This window comes from Poecilia latipinna, unplaced genomic scaffold, assembly GCF_001443285.1.
Source record: "Poecilia latipinna isolate Pla-1442-1.1 unplaced genomic scaffold, P_latipinna-1.0 Scaffold1878, whole genome shotgun sequence".
In the NCBI taxonomy this organism is placed as follows: domain Eukaryota; kingdom Metazoa; phylum Chordata; class Actinopteri; order Cyprinodontiformes; family Poeciliidae; genus Poecilia; species Poecilia latipinna.
This window is the reverse complement of record NW_015114494.1, coordinates 15,767-41,549: the sequence shown is the minus strand read 5'-3', so window position 1 is coordinate 41,549 and position 25,783 is coordinate 15,767. Positions and strand designations below refer to the sequence as shown.

Sequence of the window (25,783 nt, the reverse complement as noted above, 5' to 3'; positions counted from 1 at the left end):
ATTAGTAAGGAATAAATCAGAGATATTTCCTATCCAGATGAGCAGAAGTTACCCATCGATCCCTCGTAGTTCTCGGACTCTGTGCCGAGGAAGCTGTTGACTTTCTTCACCGCTGCCATCTGGACCTCCAAGTCGGCCAAGTTCCTCACAACCCAGTTCAGGTAGTTGGTGATCTGCAAAAACACAAACAAAACCTGAACCATCTTTTCTCTCATTTTCATAGGTCACAGAGAGCTCTATCCAAGCATTTTAATAAGAAAGTTGAGTGGAAGGATTAACAAGTAATGAATACCAGCTGCTTTGAGAGGATTTTGAGGCCGTCTATTAAAGTAAACAGAACTTTAGTGTAAATATTACAGTAGGCCCACAATACTTCATTAAAAATACATTTTTACTGGTTACAATGAGCCAGAATCATCAAAATAAACAGAAAGGTTCAGATGTGCGTATGAGAGCCGACGCTCAGTGACTCACCGTGAGGGCGTAGGTCAGGCCGAGGCCCACCAGGCCTTTGGCGTCATTCTGACAGGTCCAGATGGAGGCGACGGCCACCGTCAGGACGATCACCGCGCCCAGGTAGTCCTGAAACCCAACAGAGAGAAGAAGAAGAAAACGCCTCCGGGTTTTAACAACGTCTCAGAACCGTCGAGGCTCAACAGTTCACTGAAAAACATTTTAGTTAACTGGAATGAATAAAAACGTTAATTAATGGGAAAAATGTGTGTTTATAAAACAATCTGAGTTCACAGAAATACTATCCATTATTTTCATGTTTATTAATTTATTTATTGGCCTTTTGAACTGACGTGAACATGATTAACCCGTCAGAGGAACCCATCTTTATGTCTCATTATGTAAAAATGGTTGTCAATACGAGACATAAAATGAGAAACTAGTTTATTTTATGAACGTTTCTGTTGGAAGGCGATGCCGTTCTTGAATTTATTTCTAACGATGGAGATTAAACTCTTTCATCTGGATGTGTTTAAATAAATGTCAAAGTTTTTATAATTAACTAAAACTAACAAAATAAAAACTGAAATTGATCAACCTTAACACATAAATAAAAACGGTAATTAACGGGAACTATATTGTGCATTTATAAAATTAACTAAAACATGACAACCAAACAGGCTGTTATTGTTTGTGCAATATTCTTTGTTTTTCTGTTTATTAATCGATTTATTAGCCTTTCGGTTTGATGTGAAATGTATTTTTTCTCCAAACTGTTTACGTCACCGTCGTTTCGTCTCTCCTTTCTCCTCCATCTTAGTCGGCAAAATGGGAGAAAACGCCGAAATCAGATGGTCTGTTAAATATTTATTACCTCGTCGATGTAAACATAATCACAATACTTTCTAAACTCTGCACCTAAAAATTTACTAAAGCATGAAAAAACTCAAACTATATAACTAAACAGTATTTAATTAATAAAAATGAGCAAACACACTATTTAAAACTAGATGATTTAGACCAACTAAATAAAACTAAGCTTTAATGAAACCAGAGCTGTTCTCCGGCTGGTTCTGGTCGGCTCCTTACCGTTCGGACCTCCAGCCAGCGGTTGGCAGCAGACAGAAACAGGTAGGCGGTGTTGTTGGTGTCTGTCAGCTCCAACATGCGCTGCTTGAACCTCGCCTCGTGTCTGAAACAGAAATCTGAGCTTAAAACTGTAAACAGGAAGCAGGAACAAAACCAGTCAGCCATGTTGTCTGGAAAAGATGTTTTTCTACCACGGAGACCAGTGATAATAATGGGAACGATCCCCTGATTTACTGGTTCTGAAAGATGTTTACTCGTGTGTGAGATTGTGCCGAGCGTTGGTGTGTTGGTGGGAAGGAGAAATCCTCCGGGACAGAAAGCGTGAGAGCAGCTTAAAGCTGGACAGCAGCACCGATGGGAAAGAGACGAGAGACAGAAATACAAGCAGGACACAGAAAGAGCTGCTCTGCTGCCGGAGCTTCATGAAACAACCTGCCAGTCCTGCTGGGCAGCCATGTTCACGGCCAGCATGGCGTACCTGAAAGCTCTGATGGTGGTGAGGCCTTCGGCGGTCTCAGAGAAGTGGCAGAGCAGAGGCAGCTGGGTGGAGTCATCCAGGTCCTGCAGGTCCCTGTCAAAGCAAGCAGACATCACAGGGGGACAAACAAAACCTTATGTGGCTCTGAGACGCCACACTAAACGCTTAGCTAGCAAGCTAAACGCTTAGCTAGCAAGCTAAACAGCTAAACACTTAGCTAGCAAGCTAAACGCTTAGCTAACAAGCTAAACGCTTAGCTAGCAAGCTAACAGCATCCAATAAGTAACGTCACTGTTTCCACAGGGAATCCTGATTTACTGCAATTTGTCCATGTTTAATCAAAATAAAATATATTTTATTATATCTATGAACATTTCTCAGATGAAACCGTTTTGTTAGCTAACTCCCTAAACAGTTTAAACTTTGCTCTGCAGACTCACTTGGAGGCGACTCTGAAATACTTCTGAATAAAGTAGAAGGCGACGGCGAGCGGCACCAAAGGTACGAGGAAGATGGGAGTGATGGAAGCCATGACCCCGATGGCGGACAGGCAGAGCAGGGTCGACCGCGTCAAAGACTCCAGCGTTGGAGGAATGTGCTGAAAAACAACAGAAACAACCAGATACATGATCCGTAAATCTACAGTAAAGCAGTCAATAGCTACAACTCTTCACTCCAGAATATTTGTCTGTGTTTACCTGGTCGATGATGTTGGTATCAGCAGAAAATCTGTTAAGGATCTGCCCCAAAGGTGTGACGTCAAAAAACCTGAGAAAAATCATCAGGAAGGTTTAAAAATAATAAAAAGTAAAGCACATTTCTATATGCTAAACTGGGGTTATCGTTTTTATTGCTTCTACAAATCAGCCCTGATGAATAACATGGATTTAATATCAACATGAAAACTAACTTCTACAAAGTGACTGCAGAAATATTTACTCCTTTTAAAGTGACCTAATCCAACAGGTCCAGTCAGATGGTGCTTCCTGTCTCACAATGTGTCTCCAATTTCTTAGTTTGTGTTAAATATTTTTATTTAACCAGTTTCCACTTTGACGTTAAACTTTTTTTTTCTAATTCTCCATTGGCACAAAAAAATAATTTTGTTGATTGTAAATTATTAGTAACAGAAATAAAAAGGTAAAATTATTCAAGAGGGTGAAAACCGTAATTTACCAGAAAGCTGGACTCCACTCATTTACAAGTAGCTTTAGCATTCGTGACAGCTAGCTGCAGCGTAGCATAGCCTGTGATCACACTGAGGTGATTGATGGCGCTAAGACCCGCCTCCTGGCTCTGATTGGTTATTTATAGTTAACACTAGGAGAAAGCAGAGGAGCCTGAACTTATCTGACTCAAACTGTCACAACATAGTGACAGTTTCAACAAATCTGAGCAGTTTTTGGGAGCTTTGGGTCCCAAAACGTTCCGACATGTCTGCAGGCCTGGACCTGGTTTACCTGATGGGGGCGTGGATGATCTTATTGAGCAGGTTGTGATGCAGGTTGGTGGCCGCAGAAAGACCCAGAAACTCCACAGAGAGGGAGGTGATGAGGCACAAGGTGATCCCTGCCGCGCAGAGGACGAAAAACACGTGCAGGTAGTACACGTTCTGCTGCAGGGTCATAAAAACACAAAACAGAGCAAAAATTCATAAAACAACAACAATAAATAAAGCAAATACTGACACAGTCAATTAATGATGGATACATAAATACCTATAAATTCTAACAAATTTTCATGATAATATTCTTGTTTTCAAACCATTTTTGAGTACAATAATGGTAATAATGGCATAATAATGCAAGAACACATTTTCAAAGTTCAATCAATTTAAATTCTAATAAACATTTAACAATAACTGGAATACATTTTAAATATCCAAAATAAATAAAACAAATAAAGTGAATAATGAATTCATCCTTCAAAAACGTCTGAAACTGGAGATTTTAATCATCCAGTGTTTGGTAGAAAGAAAAAAACAATAAATCACAAAAATGAAAATGTAATTTATCATGTGATTGATTGATTGATTATTGGAACAGGCCTGAAGGGAAATAGATGTTTCTGTTCTAGCCCTGAAAAGATATTTTGATTTATCATACTTGGCAATTTAAATATTTTTTATCCATAAATATTCTGATCATAGTAGAAGTGACTCTCAATGCTTCACACTTTTAAATCCAAATATTTGATATTTTTGTTGTATGTGGAAAAAAGATAGTAATAAAGCACAGCTATAGCGCTTTATTAATCATTATGCTAAAACAAAAGTAGTGACCTCAGGCTGAGGAGAAACATCAGTTGAGTTTATGGAGTCGGTCCAGTTCTGCAGGAATGCTGGCGTCTGATTGGCTGCGGTCCAGTTCTGCAGGAATGCTGGCGTCTGATTGGCTGCGGTCCAGTTCTGCAGGAATGCTGGCGTCTGATTGGCTGCGGTCTGAAGGTTTGCTTTCGTCTTATTGGTGGAAGTCCAGAGAGCCAGGCAGTAGTCAATGGCAACGATGACCGAGTGCTTCAGCAGCTTGGACGAAACCATGAGGAAGACCATGAAGAAGCCTCCAGAGGAGAGGTAGCAGCCGCACATCTGGAGACACGGAGCACAGAGCGGAGAGGCAGACATGCCCACAAGTCAGCTTCTACCAGCCCGAGGCAATTCCCAGCAAATAAAGTCCCAAGTCCAGCTTCAAGTCCTGAAACTAGACTTGGACTTGTCTCTCAAGGACTTGCCCAAATCAAGTCTCAAGTCTGTCATGTCCCAAGTCTTTGAGGGTCAAGTCCAAGTTAAGGCAAATTTACTTGTGTAGCATAATTTGTGTACAAAACAATTCAAAGTCCTTTGCAGAAGAATCAAGAGAAAGAGTGAAAAGCATAAATGAAACCAGTCAAGCTCCAAGTCCTAGTCAATTCTGACATCTTTTATTTTACGACCAGAGTCCGAGTCTCCAACTGGTTACCTTCCACGGGATCTTGGACCGTCTGCTGGTTGTGGTGGAGAAATTATCGTCATCTTCTTCCTCCTCTTCCTCCTCTGGAATGAGAACGATCTGATTTAGTGAAAAAGCTCAAAGCAGCAGCAGAAGAAGAGAAAGTTTCCATCACCTTCGTCCTCATCGTCCATCTGGTTCTTCGGTTCTCTGGAGTAGAACGCTCTGCGCAGCGTCTTCCTCTCCAGAGTCGTCTGACTGTCCTGCTGAATATCCTGCAGATTCAGCAGGTTAAAATCACCACCAGTCCCAGGCAGGGCCGAACACAGCATTTTTGGGGCCCTAAGCAGGTTTTTATTTGGGGCCCCTTTAACAACATGCTAACACCATTAGCTTTATCATTGCTAAGCTACTCTATACCTGCTATCATTAGCATAATTAGTAATTCGCTTATTCCAGTTTATTATGGATATTGATTCTAATATGTAGCAAACTAAACAAAACATTTGGATTTTGAAATATAGGGTGGTATTTAATCTTATATTTCCTCAACAACTATAAATTGTTCTCCAGCATTTAGTTTGTTTTATTCACTGTTACTTTAAATCTATTCTTCATCATGTTAGCTTGGTGCTCTTGGGCCCCCTGGTGGTGTGGAGGCCCGGCCTGATCCCAGGTCATGTGGAGTGAAACGGTGCTCTACCTTCTCCAGCTCCTGGTCCTGCCTGTTCATCAGAGTTTTCCAGTGATCGTAAAGCTCCGTGTCGTGAGTCTGAATGTCCTTCAGGGTTCCCTCTCTGAGGACCGAGCCGTCCTTCATCGCTATGATCTGGACACAAAACGCCAACTAACAGGACAGAAGGACTCACATCTGGTCACCAACGCAGCGCCGCTGTGCGTAGCAGCTGGTCTGAGGCGTTTGTTTTGATTGGGTCCCTCCAAACATCGTGGTCAACTCTCCGTTCTGCCAAACGGTGCTGCAGGCCTTCTGGAGCTTTGCTAACCTGAAACTACCAACTTTTTCATGGCAATCCGATTCGACCAATTCCGATCTTTTCACTAGGTTTGGGCATTTATCTTATCGTTTATCATTTATCGTGATAAGAAGTTACTCAAGCAAATATAAATGAGTAACAGTAATTACTACCAAACTCCGTTTACTTATTGGAACCGGCCTTCATACATTATGTACATATTTGTTCCTTTTATTTGACCTTGTTGTCTCCTCTAAAGTTGATTTATTTATTCTTAAAGTCTGCATTCTGCTGATGTGTGAAGCTGAAGTCAAATTATTTGTTTCTGCAAACAATGTTGGCCAATAAAGATGATTTTTATTCTGATTATATAAGCTGTCGAGGACTTTAGGCCTTATAACCCTTCACAGATTGGTGGACAGACATTTACTTCTCTAAAATTCATCACTGATGTTTTACCTATGCGTTTTCTACTTTGGCTTTGTTTTCGCTAATTAAATCACAATAGTGTTGAATCTTTCAGCTGTTTTTTGACCTTCGTGGTGACTTTAGCATCAGTTTTGGATTTGGGAGCCTCACCCAGTCTGCGTGTATGAGGTACTGCAGCTTGTGGCTGACGAGGACCACGGTTCGCTTATCGTCCTGCAGAAACTTCAGGATTCCCTCCTGCATCAGGTGATCGCTCAGGTGGATGTCCAGCGCTGAAAACGGATCGTCCTGTATGAAGTGGAAACCATGAACGCATCACAAACCAGATCGCAATCAGAATCCTCGGAGAAAAAAAACAACCCAGCAGCAGCAGAGAGCGTGAATACTTCAACGCCTTTCCTGAGGTTTTAAGTTTACACGGGGTGTGAGTTATCTTCACTCTGTGTCTGGCGCCCGACTCTGTTTGGATAATTAAAAATTCAGCCACACCAGAAAGCGTCTGCCAAGCGTCGGAAACATTTTCCACATGATGCTGAGAGCGCCTGACATCAGATCAGATATGTTCTGTCATATTCAGACGACGTCAAGGAAAACACAGAGCGCTGCAGACAGCGAGGGCGCAGCGCCATGACCGAGATGGGAGTTAATGTGGAATATCTGCCTGATAAGAATTTAAACCAACAGGAAATTATACAATTCAATTAGGAGCAGATTCACATGTGAATTCTTGTTCGTCTCATTTAAGAAACTCACAGCATCCAAAAGAAACCGCAGTGGATTCACACGCCAATGTTAATAGGAAACACTCAAGCTGCCATTGTGACCTTTAACCTTTGTAACTATTATTTGGTTTGACATTTTTTCTGTTACGTTGCAGATTAAGGTCCAGATTCTGGCTGAACCGATCTGAAATTTTATCTGCTTCTGGTGAAGGTAATCCTGTTAGCTCTAGATAATGCTGTTAGCTCTAGCTAATGGTTTCAGGTTCAGCAAATGGTATTAGCTCTTGCTAATCATTTTAGATGTGGCTAATAGTGTTAGCTCCAGCTAAGGGTGTTAGCTTGAGCTACTTTAGTGAACAGTAAATTCGCTGATTACTTTAGTTGGTTCTGGTGTCTAACTGCACATAAAGACTTTGATGCAGAAGATGTATGTTTTTATGCTAAATGTGCTAAATTTGAATTGTTCCTCCATTTTCATACTTTGTGCATTTCAGGGAAACGGTAACTTACCAGGAAGACAATGTTGGTGTTTTGGTACAAAGCCCTGGCCACACAGATTCTCTGCCTCTGCCCCCCACTCAGGTTGATCCCCTGAAACACCGACATCACAAAACATTAGGACAGACTCCGGGATTACTCCACGTAAATATTTATTACTTCAGTAATAGATTACAGACACCAACCCTCTCCCCAATCTCAGTCTGGTCTCCAAACGGCAGCAGGTCGATGTCCGGCTGAAGGGAGCAGGCATCGATCACAGCTTTGTACCTAAAAACACCCGGACCCAGAACAGCAGTCGGAGTCAAGACAGAATCGGAGCTGCTTGTGCTTGAACGGCCAACCCGACAGTTTGCTGCACAGAACTCCAGTTTCTCCAACATTTCCTCCAACTTAATAGTTACGTTACAAAGACCTAAAGATCATTATAATCAATGAAACGTCCATTCGTTATCAAGATTTGTTGGTTTCCAGGTAGTTCTTGCTAATCATGTTTGTTCCAGCAGCAGGTGTTTGCTTAGTTAATGGTTTCAGATTCTGCTAGTGGTGTTAGCATTGCTAATGGTCTTAGCTCTTGCTAACTCTTTAGGTTGTGCTAATGGATTTAGTTTCTACTAATGGTGCTAGCTGTTGCTAATAGTGTTAGCTCTAAAAATAAATTCAACAACAAAATGTAGTAGAACTTCAGTAACCTAAGCTAACCTTAGCGACCCTTAACCTTTTTCCTCAGTTTGTCATACTACAATGACCTGAAGTATTTTATTTACATTTTGCAAACAAACTGCGGAGATGTGCCAGTCAGAGGAAAACTCAGCGTTACCGTTGCTTGTTGAAGGGACTGCCAAAGGTGATGTTGTCCTCCACCGTGGCGTTAAGCAGCCAGGACTTCTGGGCAGCGTAGGCTACAGAGTTCCTGTTCTTGCTGGAGGCATTATGGGAAATGGAGGCAAAGAGACATTAAATGAGAACCAAATGTTCTGCCTCCATGAAGCTTCAGAGAGAAGGAATGCTGATGGCGAGAGGACGACGACGTTTGGAAAACGGTCAAACTCCACAACACAAAAAACAATTCACCAGAAATGAGGGATAAAGGCGGAGGATGGAAAGGGTTAAAGATGACCTGCGGGAAAAAAATTAAACCAGGATCGGATAAAGCAACTCATAAAAATAAACCACCGTAGCGCCTTGCTGGGAGTCTCGACTAAACGCTGCTGAAGGAACAAGAACTCAAGAAGCTCAGTAGTTTATTCTGAAACATCATTTGATGCCAGATCGTAAATCGTTCAAATATAAATCTGCAACATTCTGGGGTTAGAATAAACTTATCTTGAATTATCGCAGCTTTTACAGGTATGGAAAATGGAAAAAATCAAAACAATCCGGGAACAACAAAAAGATCATAATCTCATTTACATCAGCCATGTTGGGTCCAAGTTAATCCAACTCCAATCCGTTTGTCTTGAAAGTTCGGCTCAGTGAAGAAGGTTTGATAAATTGGACAAAAAAAAAAAAACTCTGATCCGCCTACAAACTTTTGGGTTCGGCTGAAGTGAACTCTGGTTTGGTTTGAATCTATATCTGAACGCCAAGCGGACCAGAGACCGCTCCAAAAGCAGGAAGTGGACTACAGCGCAGGGCATTCTGGGTAAAAACAACCACAGCTAATGTGTTAGCCTAGCGCTAGCAGCAGAAATGGCTCCTGGTCTTTAGCATAAAGAGAAATCCTCCAACCGCTAAAATCTGACGCCTCCATCTTGTTTCCATCTGGTGAAGAAGGAAGTTGCTCTCAGTGTCTTCAGAGGTTTCTGTGTCATTTCCTTCAGTGGTTCTTGGTGCAGCGCCCCCACAGGCCAGGAGGGGAACAGGTTGGTTTGACTCAGAGCCACAGCAGCTGGAGGGGGAACAAGCTGGATCCAAGTGAGTTTACCAAACTATCGGGTGTGAAAACACCCTTAGAAGAACATTATCAAACTTTTTTCGAATATTATATATAAAATTTTCCATACCATCTGTACTTTTTCTGATTTTAAGTTGCAGGATCATCTCTGTTGAAGCATAAAAACAGCTACATATGTCAGATATTAGCGTTTTGTTCAGCAGAGCGACGACTCCCAGCATTAACAAAACAAACCACTCCAGGATCAGATGGCACAAACTGACGGCATTCTCATGGGAAACCAGCAGCAGATTCACTAGATAAAGCTCTGCAGACGGCGGTTTCTCCTAAACACACGAACAACGACAGCAACTCAGCAGCAGAATCTGCTGGTAGAAAGGCTGTTCATATTTTTACAGCACAGGGGAAAATGTGAACAGTCTAAAACCAGTTTTTCCTGCAACTTTTAGATGTCCTGAATCAAAAAGGGAAGATTTTATCCTCAGCATAAAGTTCTTCGAAGAGATTCAGACACAAAGAAGAAGTGAAACATCTAAAAGCTGTAGAATGCTAACTGAACTTTAGCTACATGTTTCACCTTTTATAAAGATTCACAAATGCAAAATAAAAATAAACATGGACAGTATTTTAGTACACTTGATAAAAAATGAAAGTAGTTTTGCACATGCATAGGTGTTCATGACCAAGTTCAAACCAGCATCCTCTTTTTTAAGAGGCACAAAAATGAACAAGGTTAGAGCGGATGAAGGGAGGAGCAGGAGAGGCGAACGACGGGTCAAACGGGTCACGATCAGAAGAGCTTGTACCTCCCCACGTCCTCCTCAGAGTCCTCTGTCTCTGACCAACTGTCAAAATCAGTATCTTAGTCAGAATTCACCCACGACTCAATTATCCGCCATTGAAAACGTGCAAAAACAGACAAAGCAGCGAACAGAGAGAGAAATGCATGGACCTCAACATAAAACGAAAAGCTAGCATGTCAAACTGCAGACGGTGATTATGTGTTATTAGATGGCCAGCTGATTATCACATTAACCTTCCCACCCAGGAAAGAAGAGCAAGTGATGCTGTCACTGCCTGTCTGCCTGTGATAATTAGGTTTTGTGGCTTCTTCGACAATGATGTCTCATATTTATGGGCTTCAGGGATTTAAAGCAGCTTTTATTTACTTTAGTTGTGAAGTTTGGAAGCTGGGTAAAGTATTTTAAGGGTGACTGTTAACAGTCATAACATGCTTCATAAAATAGATGAGCACTTTGCTTGTATTTTACGTATTTGTGCATGCTTTTACTTGCTGCGACTTAAATTAAAATACTCCCCATAACATAAGCTGTCAAAAGAACAGTTAAAGAAACTGAGGATAATTTTAGACCCTCTTATAGAGAGAGGTAACCTAGCAGAAACCTTGCTCACTGTTTCAGGATGAACACACCACGGACAGAAATAAAGTACCTGATATTCCCTTCGTGGGCCATCTCACAATCAGGCAGCCTGATTGGCATGAAGGCAGGAAATAAAGTGAAACCAAAGACACGAAAACAGACAAAAACACAACCAAACATCTGCAGAAACGTTAGTGTGCAGCTCTGGAGCATCAAGATGTTCGTTAGAAACTAGGATAGGAGAACGTTTGAAAATCACTTGGACTTCTCAGACAGACCTTAAAGTTTAAACCTGTAACTATGATTAAATTAAATTCCACTTATACGAGTCTACAGGGACAGCACATCACATTCCCTAAAACCTCCACTTTCCTTATTCTATCTATTTCTGTGTTGCTTTTTAATATTTTCTGTCTGCATTCCTTCATAACAATAAGGCCTGCTAACATTAACTTTTAGCTCCAAAGCTACTTGTTTACCTGAAGCAATTAGCAACAAAACACAAACTGCCACATAAAGGTGCAACAAAAAGTGTTGCCCTAATTTATGCCTAATGTACCAATTTGAGAATTACTAAGCTATTTATTCTGTCAAAAAGGCATAACGGTGGATTCCTGTGTTTTTAAGACAAGAGCACAACAGTAACCACACTTTCTGTTAGCAGAGTTAGCATTAGCAGCTAGCCATAAAATGTCCTAAAACCTTTGAAGTTTACTTTTTTCTTCCAGCTCTGTGAAAACAATTTAATTTCTCAAATCAGTTTTACATTTTTTTTAAGTTTTCCACTTTTTGTTTTTATAAACAAAAGAAAAACATTATTGACATTATCAAGAATAACATTCACAAGCAATTTTCCACTTCAACTTTACATATATTGTGGAAATATATGTTCATACTTCACTTTTTATACTTAAAAATGTAGCAAAATGAGTCAAAAATTATAACTAAAGAATGTGTTTCATAGTTAGCATCACTGGCTAGCTCACTAAAGCTGTCCTATGGACAGAGGAGAAATGCAGCTTTTACTTCCCACTCTAACACAACTGAACCTTTATGCGAACTTCCCATGGATGACATTTGAAAAGCAGTGACAGGTGCATCAACACAGCAAATGGAGCCACATTTTGGGGGGAAAGCTAGCATTGGTAGCTAGCCTTGGTTAGCCACCAAAAACTGACTTAAAAACAGGAAACTGTGAAGTGAATTTCAGCTCCAGTTCTTTAAAAGCCACAAATTCCACAAATTAATAATAAAAAAATAAAAGTTGTTTCTGTTTTTGTTCATTTAAAAATTACTTTAGCAAAATAATGACCAAACAATAAGTAGCTTTATTCTAATCTTGCATCTGTTAGATGTTGCAAACAAACATTTTCATTTAGGAAAAGTGCTTAGAGGTGTAAATAAAATATTTTTTTTACATTCCTGCTTCTGTATGTAAAGCACAAAACATAACAGGAGATATAACTAGCAAAGTTAGCATTAGTGGAGAGCTAGAGAGCTAGCCAAAAAACAAACGGTGAAGAGCAGCTTTTTTATAACTGAACATTTACTTGTTGGGCTTAATGTGGCTTTTTAAATACAGTGTTTGCAGCAATGCCATATTCTCTACCTTAGATATTCTCCAAATGTTATTCCACTGACTTACTTGCTCCAGAAAACTCTTCCATCGATTGCTTGCATCTCACCCAGCATGGCCAGCAGCAGGGAGGATTTCCCACATCCCACCTGACCCACGATCATCGTTAACTGACCTGGGATGGAAACAAATAAAATATGAGGTGAATGTTTTCATCTACTGAGCAAATTAATGACAGTTACATTAAAAGAGCAATATTGTTCTGCTTCCTGTGAGTACTGTAAGTACTGGTGAGTACTGGTCACTGATTTTGTTGCAAACATCCTGGAAATGTTCCACCTCCAGTGACTTCGTTCATTACCAGTGCTAAACTTAAACATGTGCAGAACATGTCTAAACTTAGCCGTCTTTCTGAGTCAACCTTGCAGATTTGATTTCTGAAGTAGAAACCTTTAAGATGTCCAGTTACTTCCTCTTCAGCACTTTGGCAGAGAAGAAAAGCGCTGGAGCCGCTGTTTGCTTAGTAGTAGCATGACTGGGATTGCAGGGAAGTCACATCCCAGAGGACAACTGGAGTGAGTGAAACTCTGCATCTGTCCGGCCCGACCCGGCTTCCTGACACTCGATCTGCACGGGCGGCCCGACTCTGGTTCAGGCCTGACTGCTGAGCTCAGATTTAAGCAGCATGCTAACATCAACTCTGAACCATTTACCAATCATCTGATGCTTCAGCTAATCCAAAACTAATAGTTTACAGAAGCTTTTGACTCCAGAACAGAAAGGTATTTTATGTCCTCAAATAAGCCAGCTTGCTAACTTCAAAAAAACGGTTCTAAAAAGTTTAATTTTCTCATAAAATATAACTGAAAAAGCTTGTTTTTATTTAAATACCATACTGTTTAAATAAAATTTACAAAAATACTCATGCAGATGGACAGTTTGAGAAATTCATCAACAAAATCTGGTGTGGAGTCAAGGAACTGGCCTTTAGGAACTTAAAGAAAATTTATGTTTTTCAGGATAATTTTATGATGTAGTGCCAATTAATAACTAGAGAAAATGGTCAATCTAAGTGCTTTTTGCACCAGTTTAAACAATGTTGCATTTGAAAACTGCCAGTCAAACCTAAAGTACATTATTCCCCAGAAAATGTCTCAATCGCATTTATAAAACCTTAATGTTTTCCCTTCATTTGACTCTTGACTCAATTGATTCGGTTGTTGCAACACATTTTATTTTTATTTTACTTTTTTATTCCATTCACTCAAGAAATATGAATAGTTCATGAAATAACTAAAATAAATATATGAAAAGGAGCAGAAAGAAGTGTTGTGACTTTTTTTACAATTATATGTTGTTCAGTATATTTTGCATGATAAGTGACTGATTTACAATTATATGTTATGCAAAATTTACATGATGATTATTATTAATTGTATTGAACATGATTGTATATGAAGTGGAATATATTTAAGTGTGAGACATGATTTATTTGAATAGAGGAAGTCTTTTATTTTGAAGAATGCTTAACAGGATCTGGTTCTGTTTTGTCACTGTCTTGCTTTTGTTGATTTTTGGTTGCTAGGTTACGAATTACGAACAGCTGTTGCCATTTTTCTCTTCAATAAAAACTGAACAGAAAAGTAACATTTTGGTGCCGAAACCCGGGAAATAAGGACTTTTTTTTATTTTTCTGAACGAAGTGAACTTTGCAAGTTTACTTTGCATAAACTTGCAAAGTATCCAGGTCGGGTTATTCCTGTCACATCAAATTTAGCTGGATGATAAAATTGTTGTTTTGAGACCATTTTCAACTAATATAAAGGCATTAAACTATAAATTCTAATGAACATTTAACGCTGGAACTGGAAGATATTTTAAACATCCAAAATAAATAAACAAAAAACAGATGAAATTAAATTGCTAATTGTGACAGGCCAAACCATCACCCCTCCACCGCCGTGCTCAACAGTTCTGCATTGACATTATTTTGTGTTGTGGAGAACCCAAACACAGAGACAACCATGAGTGCTTGATAAACATTTATTTTTAAGGCAGAAAGGGAGGCTGACCTGTGGGGATGCGTATGCTGATGTCTGACAGGGTCAGCTGGTTGCTTCCCCAGGTGAAGGAGCCGCTGCTCACCTGGGCGGAAACAGAGAGGAAGCAAACTGTGACTGCATCGTTTTGGAGACATTTCGTAGCAACAGCAGATGTCTCAGCCTGACTACGTGCCGTTTCACTGTTACGCACTGACCTACAAGAGCACAGCACATGACCCGACCCGAGTTTAAGAAGTCCTGTGAGCGAGTTCACAGGAGTGGACAGTGGTTAGATAACAGCTTCACACAAGGAACGACACGTACTGCGTTCACAACACGGGGGAAACCAAACAGCTGTCAGCAAGTCTGGTTCTGCAAAAATACCAGAAAATCTGCAGAAATAAAGTTCACCGACTTTCATCAGAGTTACATGCTACAAAAACAATGAGCTGGAAATTTTGAGGTAACGATAATAAAGAAAACTAGAAATGTTTATTCATTTAAAAGACAGGTTAAAAACATTGATTTAATGTCCATCTTGATCTTTAAATTTTCCTTCTAACAGATTTTCACTGTTTTTCTTTTGGACTTTGGCTGTTTTTTCCACTCATTTTCAGTCCAGTAGCTACAGTACAGCTTAAATAACAATGACAACAAATAAAAACAAATACAGTATTTCACCTTCTTAAACCCTCCCACATTCCTGTGCTGAAAAAGTGCTGAAATTGGCTTGAGTAAAACATAAAAAGCAGTAAAAGTGAAGTTCCTACATGCTTGAGGTTGCATTATGTTTCCTTTATTTACCAATATTAGCCAGTAAAAGTATTTTAACACATAATAAGTGTAATAAAAGGATGAGTTGGCATGTTTAACAGACCATAATCATTAAGCAGCAGGAGGATTTTTTGTGATTGATGTCTGCATAGTATTTATTTCTATAATGGATAACAAACAATTATGATAATAACTGAAGTGTGAGATGATCTTTAAACTGAACCAATTATACAAAATTCCCATTTTTTGTACATTTTATGCTGCTCTTTATGTCTCTACTGCTTCCAAAAAAGGAAAACCACCCAGAACATTTATTGGCAATAAATTAATGATTTTTCATGTTGGAGAATTAGCCATTTCAAAAACCTCCCATTTGTTAAGTCACTGGACCGTTACCTAGCAACCCAGCCCCGTTACCTAGCAACCCAGCCCCGTTACCTAGCAACCCCAGGAGAGTTCCAGAACATTTGGTCAGACTCTATAAGCTTGTTAAAGGAAGTGTAAGACTGCAGCAACAGCAGCAGAGAAATCTAATCACTGAAACCTTCTTCCTGCTCAAACTGTTTACATTCCTCCCATCTGTTGCTTTTACATGTTTATTTTTATGTTTATTTTATCTAACAAGAACCCCCCCAGGTTTTTTATTCCACAGTTCCCCTCGCCACATGTTACTGGTCCCAACAGGAATCTAGAGAAAGCAGCATCTTTTGTTTCTGTTAGGGAAAATACTCACGATAAGCTGCTTGGAGTTTGTTTTTGTTTGATTTGGGGAAAGATTTAAATAATAGACGGAGAGAGACGCCAAATATATTAGGTCACATTTGATGCACATGGAGAAAGTGCACGGATAGATGCTTTGTGCCCAGATTGCAGAACTGATTTTGGTTATTTTTTCAGATTTTTATAAATTTTGTGACAATAAAAACATAAAAAACCAGAACACCCACAGATAATGAACAATAACAAACATAGTGGACATCACAGACTGGTGTCAGAGCTCCCGTGGGAAAAATTAAGAAAAACAGGAAAATGAGGAGAACACATGTAACAAAGGGCGACTGAAGTCAGAAAATGAGTTCAGGGTTTGACCAGGATTCAATCTAATTACACCAGCAATGAAATAATCCAGTACAAGCTGGAAAACATTCTCCTTAATAATTAGAAAAAACTTCAATTAAAAAAAGCCAATAAAACCCTTCATATTTCTGCTAATGTTCATGTCTAAATTCAAAATGTTAAAAACTCATTACCAGTCAATGGCAGCTGGAACAAACAGCTGTTTGTCTTCTACAGAAAAACAAAACTGCATCCATGAACAACAAATTAGTTTTCTGCAAAGTTGCTCCAACGTTGCTGCAACTAACAATTATTTCAATACTTAGTATTTATTATTCTGACTATTAACCGGATAAAAAATGTCTCATTCTTCAGATTTTTCAACCACATAAGCCTTTTTTATACAATATAATTAAAAGATACAAATAACTGAATCCAATTTCAAAATCAGAAAATAAACATTTTATTGCCTAAAATGTAAAAATACAGCATTCCAGGTGAAACTAAAACTGCCAAGTGAAAAGTTTTGGCTAAAACGTATTTATAGACAAAGATTTTTAACTTAAATTAAAATGTATATCACCACTTTTTTCCAGTCTGTATACTCTAGATGAACCAATTACTAAATTAGTTGACGATTATTTCAATAACCGATTAATCACGATTAATCGTTTCAGGCCTGAAAAGTGAAATTATTTTTCTTTTGTCCATGAAACCCGAGTCCTGATGCTGACTGAGCGTCTAACCGAGCAGCAGATTCTGCTTTAATCAGCCGACGGTCGTCTGGACCGGAGCGTCACTCCGCAGGGATGGGACAGGAAGAGCAGCGTTTACAAAGCGGCTGAGAAAAATCTGGACACTTTCACAAGACCCTGCAAGGGGCAAATAATTCTCGTGTGAATTCTGCATTTCCTGTGCAAGACGACGCACAAACTCAACACACGCAGAGTCACGTGTTTACACACTTTTTACATTTTAAAATTTTACATGTTGGAGCATAGCTGCAAAAAATGCTAAAAATGTTGCCTGTTTTTTTGTTTTCTTTATTTAACAATTTGAAAAAGTTACCAATCAAACTGTTTTCTGCTCTTTGTGTGTCTACTTGTTTTGCTTTTTATTTTATTTTGTAATTATTTTTTATTTAGTCACGTTACCAATCAGTTTTTAGCCAAGTTACAAAACTGCTTTTCTGTTCTTTTGGTTATTTATTTATTTGGTAGGAGGTTTTTTATTCTTACACATTTTCAGTCAAGTTACCAATCAAGGCAGTTTTGTCACTGTAGGTAATTTAATTCTGGCCATGAGAGTCATCAGACTTAAGAGGTTTAAAGTAAAAACAAAGTATTTCTAACTGGGTCCAGAGGTGGAAACTCATCAGAAAGTCCTCTGATCTTTCAAACTGCTTTCCTCCTTTACTGATCATCATTTCTAGTCTTGAAAACTGAACAAAGAGTTTAGGCTTTGTTTGCTGTATTAGCTTTAACCCTTTCAGAGCTGCTGAACTTTGACCCTCACCTTTACGGCCACATCCTCCGTCTCGATGGGCCTCATCGCCCGCCGGCTCGGCTGCTCGTAGTTGTCCATCTGGTAGCGCATCGGCTGCTTCCTGTTGATGGCTTTGGTCTTTGAAAGATGTTAAACATTCACCATGAAACAAAGTCTTTACCATTAATGCATAAACAGAAAAAATAAGAAGACGTGCAAAAAATAAAATCATTTTGCGACAAGATAAACAATTTTTTACTGAATTTTGATGATAAAAACAAAACTCAACTGGAGGGAAAGCTCTAATTTCCAACTATAAATCAGATCCTGAAAGCCACACTTGCTAGTTTTTCTGAATAATCTGTTAAGAGTAGCGCTCACCATCCCCAGGTGTTTCTTCCCTACGTCCAGGGAAACTGATATATCTCCATTTCTCCAGCTGTCGTCCCCGATTTCATCGCTCTGGAGAAACTCACCAAGCTTCTGCACACTTTAGGCAAACACACACACACACACACACACACCGGTCTATGAGAAGTGTGAACGGTAAGAGTTTAATACCAGCAATCTCTCAGGAGTTTAGAGTTTCTGTTCTCTGATGTCAGCTTTTCCATTCAGCAGATGCAGCAGCTGAAACATCTCCATGTTTGGTAACGTCCAGAACAACCAGATCTGCTGTCCTCACCAGTAAAACACCCACCTGACCAGAGCCTTCACCGCAAATCTGACCACAGTGGAGAGCAGGAAGAGCGGCGTGACCAGGATGTGGAAAAGCGCCAGCGCTGCGAAGGCTTGAGAAGGACTGGGAATGCTGCTGGTGAGGAAGTGATGAACCCCAAACGTCTGGACAAGAACAAATTCAGATTTCACCTCTGACAGTTCATGGTACGTAAGCTGCTGTAGAAATCAAGATATGAAATAATTAAACTTACAGCAAGAACGGCAGCAATGGGAATCGCAGCGTTCATGAAAACTGCAAGCAGATCAAACAGGACATCATCCACAACCTGAGGAATCTGTGGCATCCTCTGCCTGGATGCTTCACCAATCAATCGGTGGAGTTCATTTAAACTGGATGGATTTCTGGGACAAACCCGACTACTGGGAATATAACACATTTTCTCAAGGATTGAGGGAAGACCGTTTCTTATGATGAACCAAGCCCTATTTTTGGTTTGTTTTATCCACTCCAGCACCAGATTATGTGTCTAAAGTGGAGTCAAGATGAGGCTTTCAGGTCAAAGAACGCCGTCCCAACTGGACCCACAGTGGAGCAAAGGCGGACGGCTACTTGGCTTGCATTCCCACCAGCCGTGTTTTAACACAACTCCACTCCGTTTGCCTAGAAAATCCGGTTGGGTTGTGAGGTGTCTGGACGCCTACAAAGCTCGGTCTGATTCGGTTAAAGTGTTTCAGGTAGTCTGGTAGATCACTACAGGGTGGGAAAACAGCCTGTACCTCAAGTGAAATGCTGGACGGTTAAAACCTGGCACAAAGATACGTTTTCTTATGGGGATAATGAGTTTTAACCGTTCATTAAGGTTTTAATCGCCCTCCGTTCCTCTGGCAGTAAAACCATCCCTCCGTATTGGGAAAGCTTCACCTTGACTTCTCCAAACAAATTTCTCATCACTGAACAGATCAATCTTTGGAAAACAACTTGGTAAATTTTAATTAGCTACAGAGAAAGGGATGTCAGGGCTTAACAGTTACTGACTATTTTTCTTTAAAGCTTTTAGGAACAAGGGGTTGGATCTCTAAGGTCTGGGTGTTTCTTAAGTAAAATCTTCTTATTGGAAATCTTTCTTTTGTCGTGAACTTCTGCAGTTTCCTGTAAGAAGGCCATCCTCCATTCTTTCTTATTAATCTTTATAGGGGATGAAATCCAACTTTCTGTAAAAGAAGCTAATGTTTGTAGAAAACCTTCATTAGACCCATCTAACGACTACCAAACAATGCCTGAGCTTTTGTTTGCCGTCTTACTGGACATGGAGGTGTAGAAAGCAAACGTCCTGAGGCTGGTCAGCTCTTTGCCTCTGGTTTGCTCCACGCTGTCGCAGAAGATGTCCTCCCAGGCGTAGAGCTTCAGCAGCTTTATGCCCTTCAGGATCTCTGTCGTCTGTTTCAGACGGTCTGTGGAGTGTTCCTGCAGGACCGGGTCGAGACACGGCCACAGTTTAATACCCATTTCTTATAACGAGACTGTTTCAGTGTCCAGAGTTTCAGGAAGTGATCGGTCATGGAGCTGTTTTAGAAATGCGGACTGCTGACGCCAACATTAGCATTAGTTACATGTTTAGCATTGAGATGCTATTTTAGGCTTTAATGGCTGAGCTGAAAGGCTTTTCTAGCGACCAATCACAATAAAGTCTGTTTGATTTCAAATCAGTCGTTTGAACAAGACAAAAGAAATGGATTTCCATACTTATTTCAGTTTGTGGTTCTGATGTGACAAATGTAAAAAGCTTAGAGGTTTGAATACTTTTGCACAAAAACTGAACAAATATTCAAGCCTACTGCTTACCAGGGCGCTCTTCTGAGTTTCTGCCAGCTTTGTGGCGATGAGGTACTGAACCGGCGCCAGCAGAACTATAACCGACGCTCCAACTAAGGCGCTCCAGCTCAGGAAGTTGTAGAGCAGAATCACTCCCATCACAATCTGAAGCGAAGAACAGCACAGACTGAACCAGATCCACATTTACAGCTCAGGTTGACGACGTTTGTCAGGAAAGCAGCCGTGATTCACCTGAACAGGCATGGCCCAGAGGTTGGGGCAGAGGAAGAGGAACCACATCAGCTGGTTGGTTTCTATGGCGACCAGGTTGTTTATCTGCCCCAGAGTCATCTCGCCCATCGACATGTTGGAGGTGGACAGTCGCAGGATTTTGTTGTAGATCATCGCCTTGGTAACGAAACATAAAAACAGACCTGAGGATCACCAGGTGATGGCGAAACATTTCTGCAAGCAGCTAGCAGTGAGACGGAGATCCAAACTTCCTCGTGTTTTCTCTAAGCCTCCTGAAAGTATTTACACTTTTACAATCTTAAGAAAAATCCTCTGGAATATTTAAAGGTTTTAACATCCGGTCACAGGAAAGGTAAACAATGGCAGCAAATAATCTGCTGTGTGTTTTGTGGCCAACAAAGGTGCAGAGTCTGGTCCCTTATGATTTGTTGGTCTACTCCCCCTAGTGGTCTGGAGGACTTACATTTTGTAGAGGAAGTTTGCACCGTTTCATATTTTATTTTTAAATAAAGGTGCAGCATTTTGTTTATTGATCGCAGCATTTTTTTCTGTGATTGCAGCGATTTTTGGTTGCATTTGTTTCTTTGTGTGTTTTGGAGTTTGCATCATTCATGTGTTGCTGAACTACACTCCACTTTATCCTAAAGAAGTCTTGTATTGTTAAAAACTGGGTTTTCTAGCTGAACTGTCACATTTTCCTGTTTCCTGATGCGTCCCTCACCAGCAGAGCGCCCCTCAGGTTGATGCCCGTCTCGATGGTGACGTAGTAGGACGCCTGCAGGAAGGTTCTCTGCAGGACCAGCGCCAGGAAGAGGAGGATGGCCAAGACGTAGCTGTTCTCCAGGAGCTCGGTGGTGTCCATGAAGTACACACGGAAATGGTCATCCTGCAAACACAAACAAGTAAATTTACCAGGCGATGCTTGATTCAAAAATGTTTTGTTTTGAAGATTTAATTTTGTTTTTTTCACCCATATTTCAAAGTGATGTCAGGGCGGCCATCTTGTTTGACGAGATGACAATAATATGAGAATAAAATAGTAATTTTATAAGAACTGCTACGTGAAAAATAAAAAAATTAAAACGAGTTGAGCATCTTGGGAAGTTATATGTTAGCATCGGTTTTACAAGGAAGGAAAATATAATCTTTAACAGAATCTAATTATTATCAGCAGCAGGGCGTTGAAACGATTACGAGAATATTGAATAAAGATCCACACAGCCTGAGCTGCTCATATCTGATAAACGTATTCAAGCTTCTTGTCATTTTAAGCTGATATTTAATTTTTAATAATTGTAGTCCCGTCATAACACACCTCACAGAAAGGATGATGAAAGCGAAACTGCAAAAACACAAAATATTTGTCTATATTTTTATTCTAGTTTCTAGTGCAAACAGCTTAGTAAACTTAAAATATATATAAACAAATCAATTTTAAGATATAGAAGGTTTAAGTAAAACATTAATTATTGGCAGATTATTTCACTTCGTCTGGTTATAAGTGAAATAATCAACGTTTTCAACATTAAGGATTTTTTACCTCCAATATCTTAATGAAAAGTTTCTTGTTAGTCAGTTTTATCTTATTTTAAGTCTACTAAGATATTTGCACTGGAAACTAGATGTTAGTTTCAGATTTTATTTCTAAGCCCTGTTGATTTCTTTATTCGTCTTTCAGCTAAAGTTGCGTTAATATTTCAGATCAAATTTTCATCCCAAAGACAACTTGAGCATTTTTTTATATTTCAAAGACAAATGAGAGAGTTGAGAGAGATGCTGAGCTCTGCTCTCTGTCTCTGCTGCCCAGCTGGACCCACTAAAACACACTTGACAGCATCTCCAGTAAACTCAGACCAGACAAACCAACCGCAGGAAAACTTCCTGACTGCACAGAAGCGTCTGCGCTGCTTCTCCGACTTTCTGAGGCTGGCATGAACTAACGAGGTGCTAACGTCTGCTTTCCGTCTGCTTTCCGTCTGCTTTCCGTCTGTCTGCTTTGCCTCGTTTACGCTACAAAAGTTTTAAAAAGTCTTGAAAAATGAAGCAAACAATCTTCAGCGTCCAAATATGGCTTCAGGTTTCGGACAGCTGACCCGATAACGACCTCGTTCCAGTTCCTGGCATCGGCCTTTGGATTTTTTAAATAAAATCTCCTGGTATTTCAGAGTTCATGATGCCATGAACTCTAAACAAGTGGAAAGTAGAGAAACAGACCCAAATCCTTTCATTAGAAAACTTCAAATGCATAAAATCGTTTCTTCATTTGAAAATGCAAAAATATAAATAAAATTGTTGTTTCCATATTAAACCAGAAAAAGAGTTACTAAAACTTGACAAGTTATATTTATTCACATGTTTGTGCACTGAATGACATGTTCTCCTGTCTTTCCCATTTTGAAGGGAGTGTAAAAGAAATGGGTCTCAGTTTTATACCATCAGGAAACAGGAAGTTTGGGATTTCAAAGTAAAAGTTTGATTTAAGACACAATGATCAACTTTAAACATAAAATCAACTAAAAACTGCTCTGAAAAAGAAACTTGATTTTTCCAGTTAAATTACTAAACGATGCTGCTATCTTGATCTCAACAAGGTTTTTTTATTTTTAATCTCAAATTAATGGTTGGATTTTTGTAATTTTTTAGTGTGAGATAATGAAGCTGCAATAAAATCTTTTTACATGAGGAACAGAAAAAACAGAGGCTTAAAATATCAATTAGAAAGATGTTTGCAGTTCTTCAACACTGAAACTAAATCACAGTGCAGCATCAGGCCTGACATGATCAGCAATTTATCTGCTATGAATATATGATAATATTCAGATAATTTTCAAGTTATTTAATTGTAATGACGCAATAAAACAAGAGTAATAAATTTTAAATTCTATTGGATATATAAACACTGGAACTGGACGATATTAAAATATCCAAACTAAATAAAAAGAATTATGAAGTCTGTAAAGTTAGACTGAAGATTTTATAGAAAAAGAGAAGAACGATAAATCATGCAGATGGAAATGATTGAGTTGTTTTTAATTCATTGTGCGTTTAATTGATTTACTGCCTAATGACGAAGAGCTGCTGGTTCTCATTTTGATCCAGCAGGAGGAAAGTCGCGCTCACCGTGTTCTTGTTCGCCGACGTGTTGTTGTTGTTGTCACCCAGGTTGCGAACGATGCCGTAGATGCAGAGCGGCCCGGCGAAGCCCAGCAGGTCGGCCAGGTACCGGAAGGTGCTGCTGAGCAGGATCGGCCGGCCGAAGGCTCTGTACATGGAGCGCCAGATGGACGGCGCTCGATCCGGGTCTTCGCCTGTCTGTGTTGAGGAGAAACGGGCGAATAAAAGCGGAGCAACAACCGGACCCGGTCGGACCGTCGCTCGGCTCACCCTCTGATCCTCGTAGGCGTCTTTCAGCCTCAGGTAGTTGGTCAGCGCTCTCATAGCGATGGGCAGCTTCCCGATCTTCTTCAGCTCTATCGGCCTCTTGTGGGCGCTGATAATGAGAGGGTTCATCCACCAATACGTCGCCTAGACAGCAGAAACGGAACAAGAACAAACTCCGTTTTCTAGGATTTACATCCAGATTCAAATAGATTTGACAAAATATTCCTTTATTCTTAACTCTCATGTGAAACGTAATTATTACTCCTCAAAAACAAAAGTATTTTTGCCTGATTTCTAGTATAAATATCTCTGTACACTATAAATAAAATAAAACTAACTTACATGTAACTTTTCTTCAACATTTAGAGGCTTTTTCTAAACCTCCCACTATGCAAAATTCACATTTTGCACATTTTTGTTTTTCCATCTGGATCTCAAAAGTAGGCCTGTCATGATAACTAATTTTGTTAGTTGATAAATTGTATCAGAAGTTATCCCAATAACCGAAAATATAGTTGCTTTGAGACAATTTTCAAATGATTTAAGGGAATAATAACGCAAGAACACATCCTCAAAGCTCAACAAACTTTAAATTCTAATGAACATGTAACATGGAACTGGAAGACATTTTAAATATCCAAAATAAATAAACAAAACAACAAATAAAATGAATTATGGAGTCTCTGGAAACAAAATTATCCTTCAGAAAAAGGGTTGAATTAAACTCTTAAAACAAAAAACGCTCATCCATTTTTTGGTAGTAAGGAAATGTCTTTTGGTGTCTAGAAAGCGAGGCATTTCAAAAGCTAATTTTGAATTAAAGCTTAAAACTTTAATTCAAAATTAAATTCAAAAGTGCTTTTCTGGTTCTAAAGGGAAATTAAATGTCACATTTGCCGTTACCTAGCAACCTCAACGGAGTTCCAGCCCGTTACCTAGCAACCCCAGCAGAATTCCGCCCCATTACCTAGCAACCCCAGCTGAACTTCTGTAAGTTTGGTCAGCTGGTATTACCGGGGCATGTGGTGTACAATGGCTGCTGAAAAAGACCAGTGTTTTGTTGTTTATTTGCTATCCAGAAACAATTTACTGCATTCTTGTTGGTTGCGCAGGAGGGTCCTCTTCTGCTTTTCAAAGATGTATGGTTGTATAATTGCACAAAATGTCATGTTTTAACTGAAATAATCTGCCAGGAAGGTAGTATTTAATATTCAAGAAATTTTAACTTAAAACAAGCTCTTCTATCTTCATGAAAAGTTACTTGTAAGCTAGTTTTGTCTTCTTTCAAGAAACTAGACAAAAAAACTTGGTAAGATTTTGTGTTTTTTCAGTGCAGTTAATTATAAGAAGCACCTTAGAGAGCAGGTTGACGAACGGCTGCAGGAAGCGGACGCCCAAGTCCTGTAAATCCTCCGGCGGCTTCACCTTCTGGGGGTTGGTGAAGAAAACATATTTCTATAAAAAGAAAAGAACAAAATTAGGGAGGTAAAGCAGATTGTTGAGGTTTTTCCAGAGCAGGAGGGAATGCTGTGGCGAACCCGGACTCGGATGACGTTGATCTCCACGGCCATCAGCAGTCCGTACAGGATCACCAACAGGGCCGTGATGCAGAACCGCAGGTACTGGAACCAGACGCCAAACTCTGCAAACTTCCACAGCTTGATGGACTTGGTTATGAACGCCAACACCCAGTAGATGAAGAGGACTGGGAGCAAAGAGAGACGGTCAGAAGTTTACATACACCCCATCTGGAGTTACATCATCTCCTGGTTCAGGTCTGAAGGTTGGTGGAAGTAGCTAAACTATTTCTATTTGCTAAAAGAAACAATAATGAAAGAAAGAAAATGTCAGATTTATTTATTCATGTCTCTGAG

The 25,783-nt window shown here is 39.7% G+C and overlaps 1 protein-coding gene across 10 annotated transcripts in view; it reads right to left on the bottom strand.

Annotated features, from left to right (window-relative positions):
• abcc9 (ATP-binding cassette, sub-family C (CFTR/MRP), member 9) overlaps window positions 1–25,783 on the bottom strand; it is a 47,229-nt gene that overhangs the window by 12,649 nt on the left and 8,797 nt on the right. For 6 of the 10 annotated variants that reach the window (XR_001421790.1, XR_001421787.1, XR_001421789.1 and 3 more), the window contains 31 exons: window positions 25,448–25,614; window positions 25,263–25,364; window positions 23,913–24,053; window positions 23,649–23,840; window positions 21,250–21,414; window positions 20,529–20,684; window positions 20,307–20,441; window positions 19,766–19,928; window positions 18,715–18,755; window positions 18,483–18,625; window positions 18,164–18,272; window positions 17,813–17,920; window positions 14,498–14,570; window positions 12,495–12,600; window positions 10,920–10,958; window positions 10,274–10,312; window positions 8,391–8,492; window positions 7,756–7,840; window positions 7,583–7,663; window positions 6,501–6,638; window positions 5,651–5,776; window positions 5,123–5,222; window positions 4,978–5,051; window positions 4,302–4,607; window positions 3,481–3,635; window positions 2,719–2,788; window positions 2,461–2,618; window positions 2,021–2,113; window positions 1,543–1,645; window positions 475–582; window positions 53–173 (listed from right to left, as the gene is read on the bottom strand). Coding sequence is in view for 2 of the 10 variants with exons in the window: in XM_015015045.1 (XP_014870531.1) it covers window positions 53–173; window positions 475–582; window positions 1,543–1,645; window positions 2,021–2,113; window positions 2,461–2,618; window positions 2,719–2,788; window positions 3,481–3,635; window positions 4,302–4,607; window positions 4,978–5,051; window positions 5,123–5,222; window positions 5,651–5,776; window positions 6,501–6,638; window positions 7,583–7,663; window positions 7,756–7,840; window positions 8,391–8,492; window positions 10,274–10,312; window positions 10,920–10,958; window positions 12,495–12,600; window positions 14,498–14,570; window positions 17,813–17,920; window positions 18,164–18,272; window positions 18,483–18,625; window positions 18,715–18,755; window positions 19,766–19,928; window positions 20,307–20,441; window positions 20,529–20,684; window positions 21,250–21,414; window positions 23,649–23,840; window positions 23,913–24,053; window positions 25,263–25,364; window positions 25,448–25,614 (3,699 nt within the window). In the remaining 8 variants the exon portion in view is untranslated. The remainder of the gene's footprint in view (window positions 1–52; window positions 174–474; window positions 583–1,542; window positions 1,646–2,020; window positions 2,114–2,460; window positions 2,619–2,718; window positions 2,789–3,480; window positions 3,636–4,301; window positions 4,608–4,977; window positions 5,052–5,122; window positions 5,223–5,650; window positions 5,777–6,500; window positions 6,639–7,582; window positions 7,664–7,755; window positions 7,841–8,390; window positions 8,493–10,273; window positions 10,313–10,919; window positions 10,959–12,494; window positions 12,601–14,497; window positions 14,571–17,812; window positions 17,921–18,163; window positions 18,273–18,482; window positions 18,626–18,714; window positions 18,756–19,765; window positions 19,929–20,306; window positions 20,442–20,528; window positions 20,685–21,249; window positions 21,415–23,648; window positions 23,841–23,912; window positions 24,054–25,262; window positions 25,365–25,447; window positions 25,615–25,783) is intronic. The other 4 variants (XR_001421793.1, XM_015015046.1, XR_001421792.1 and 1 more) reach the window with 3 other exon arrangements.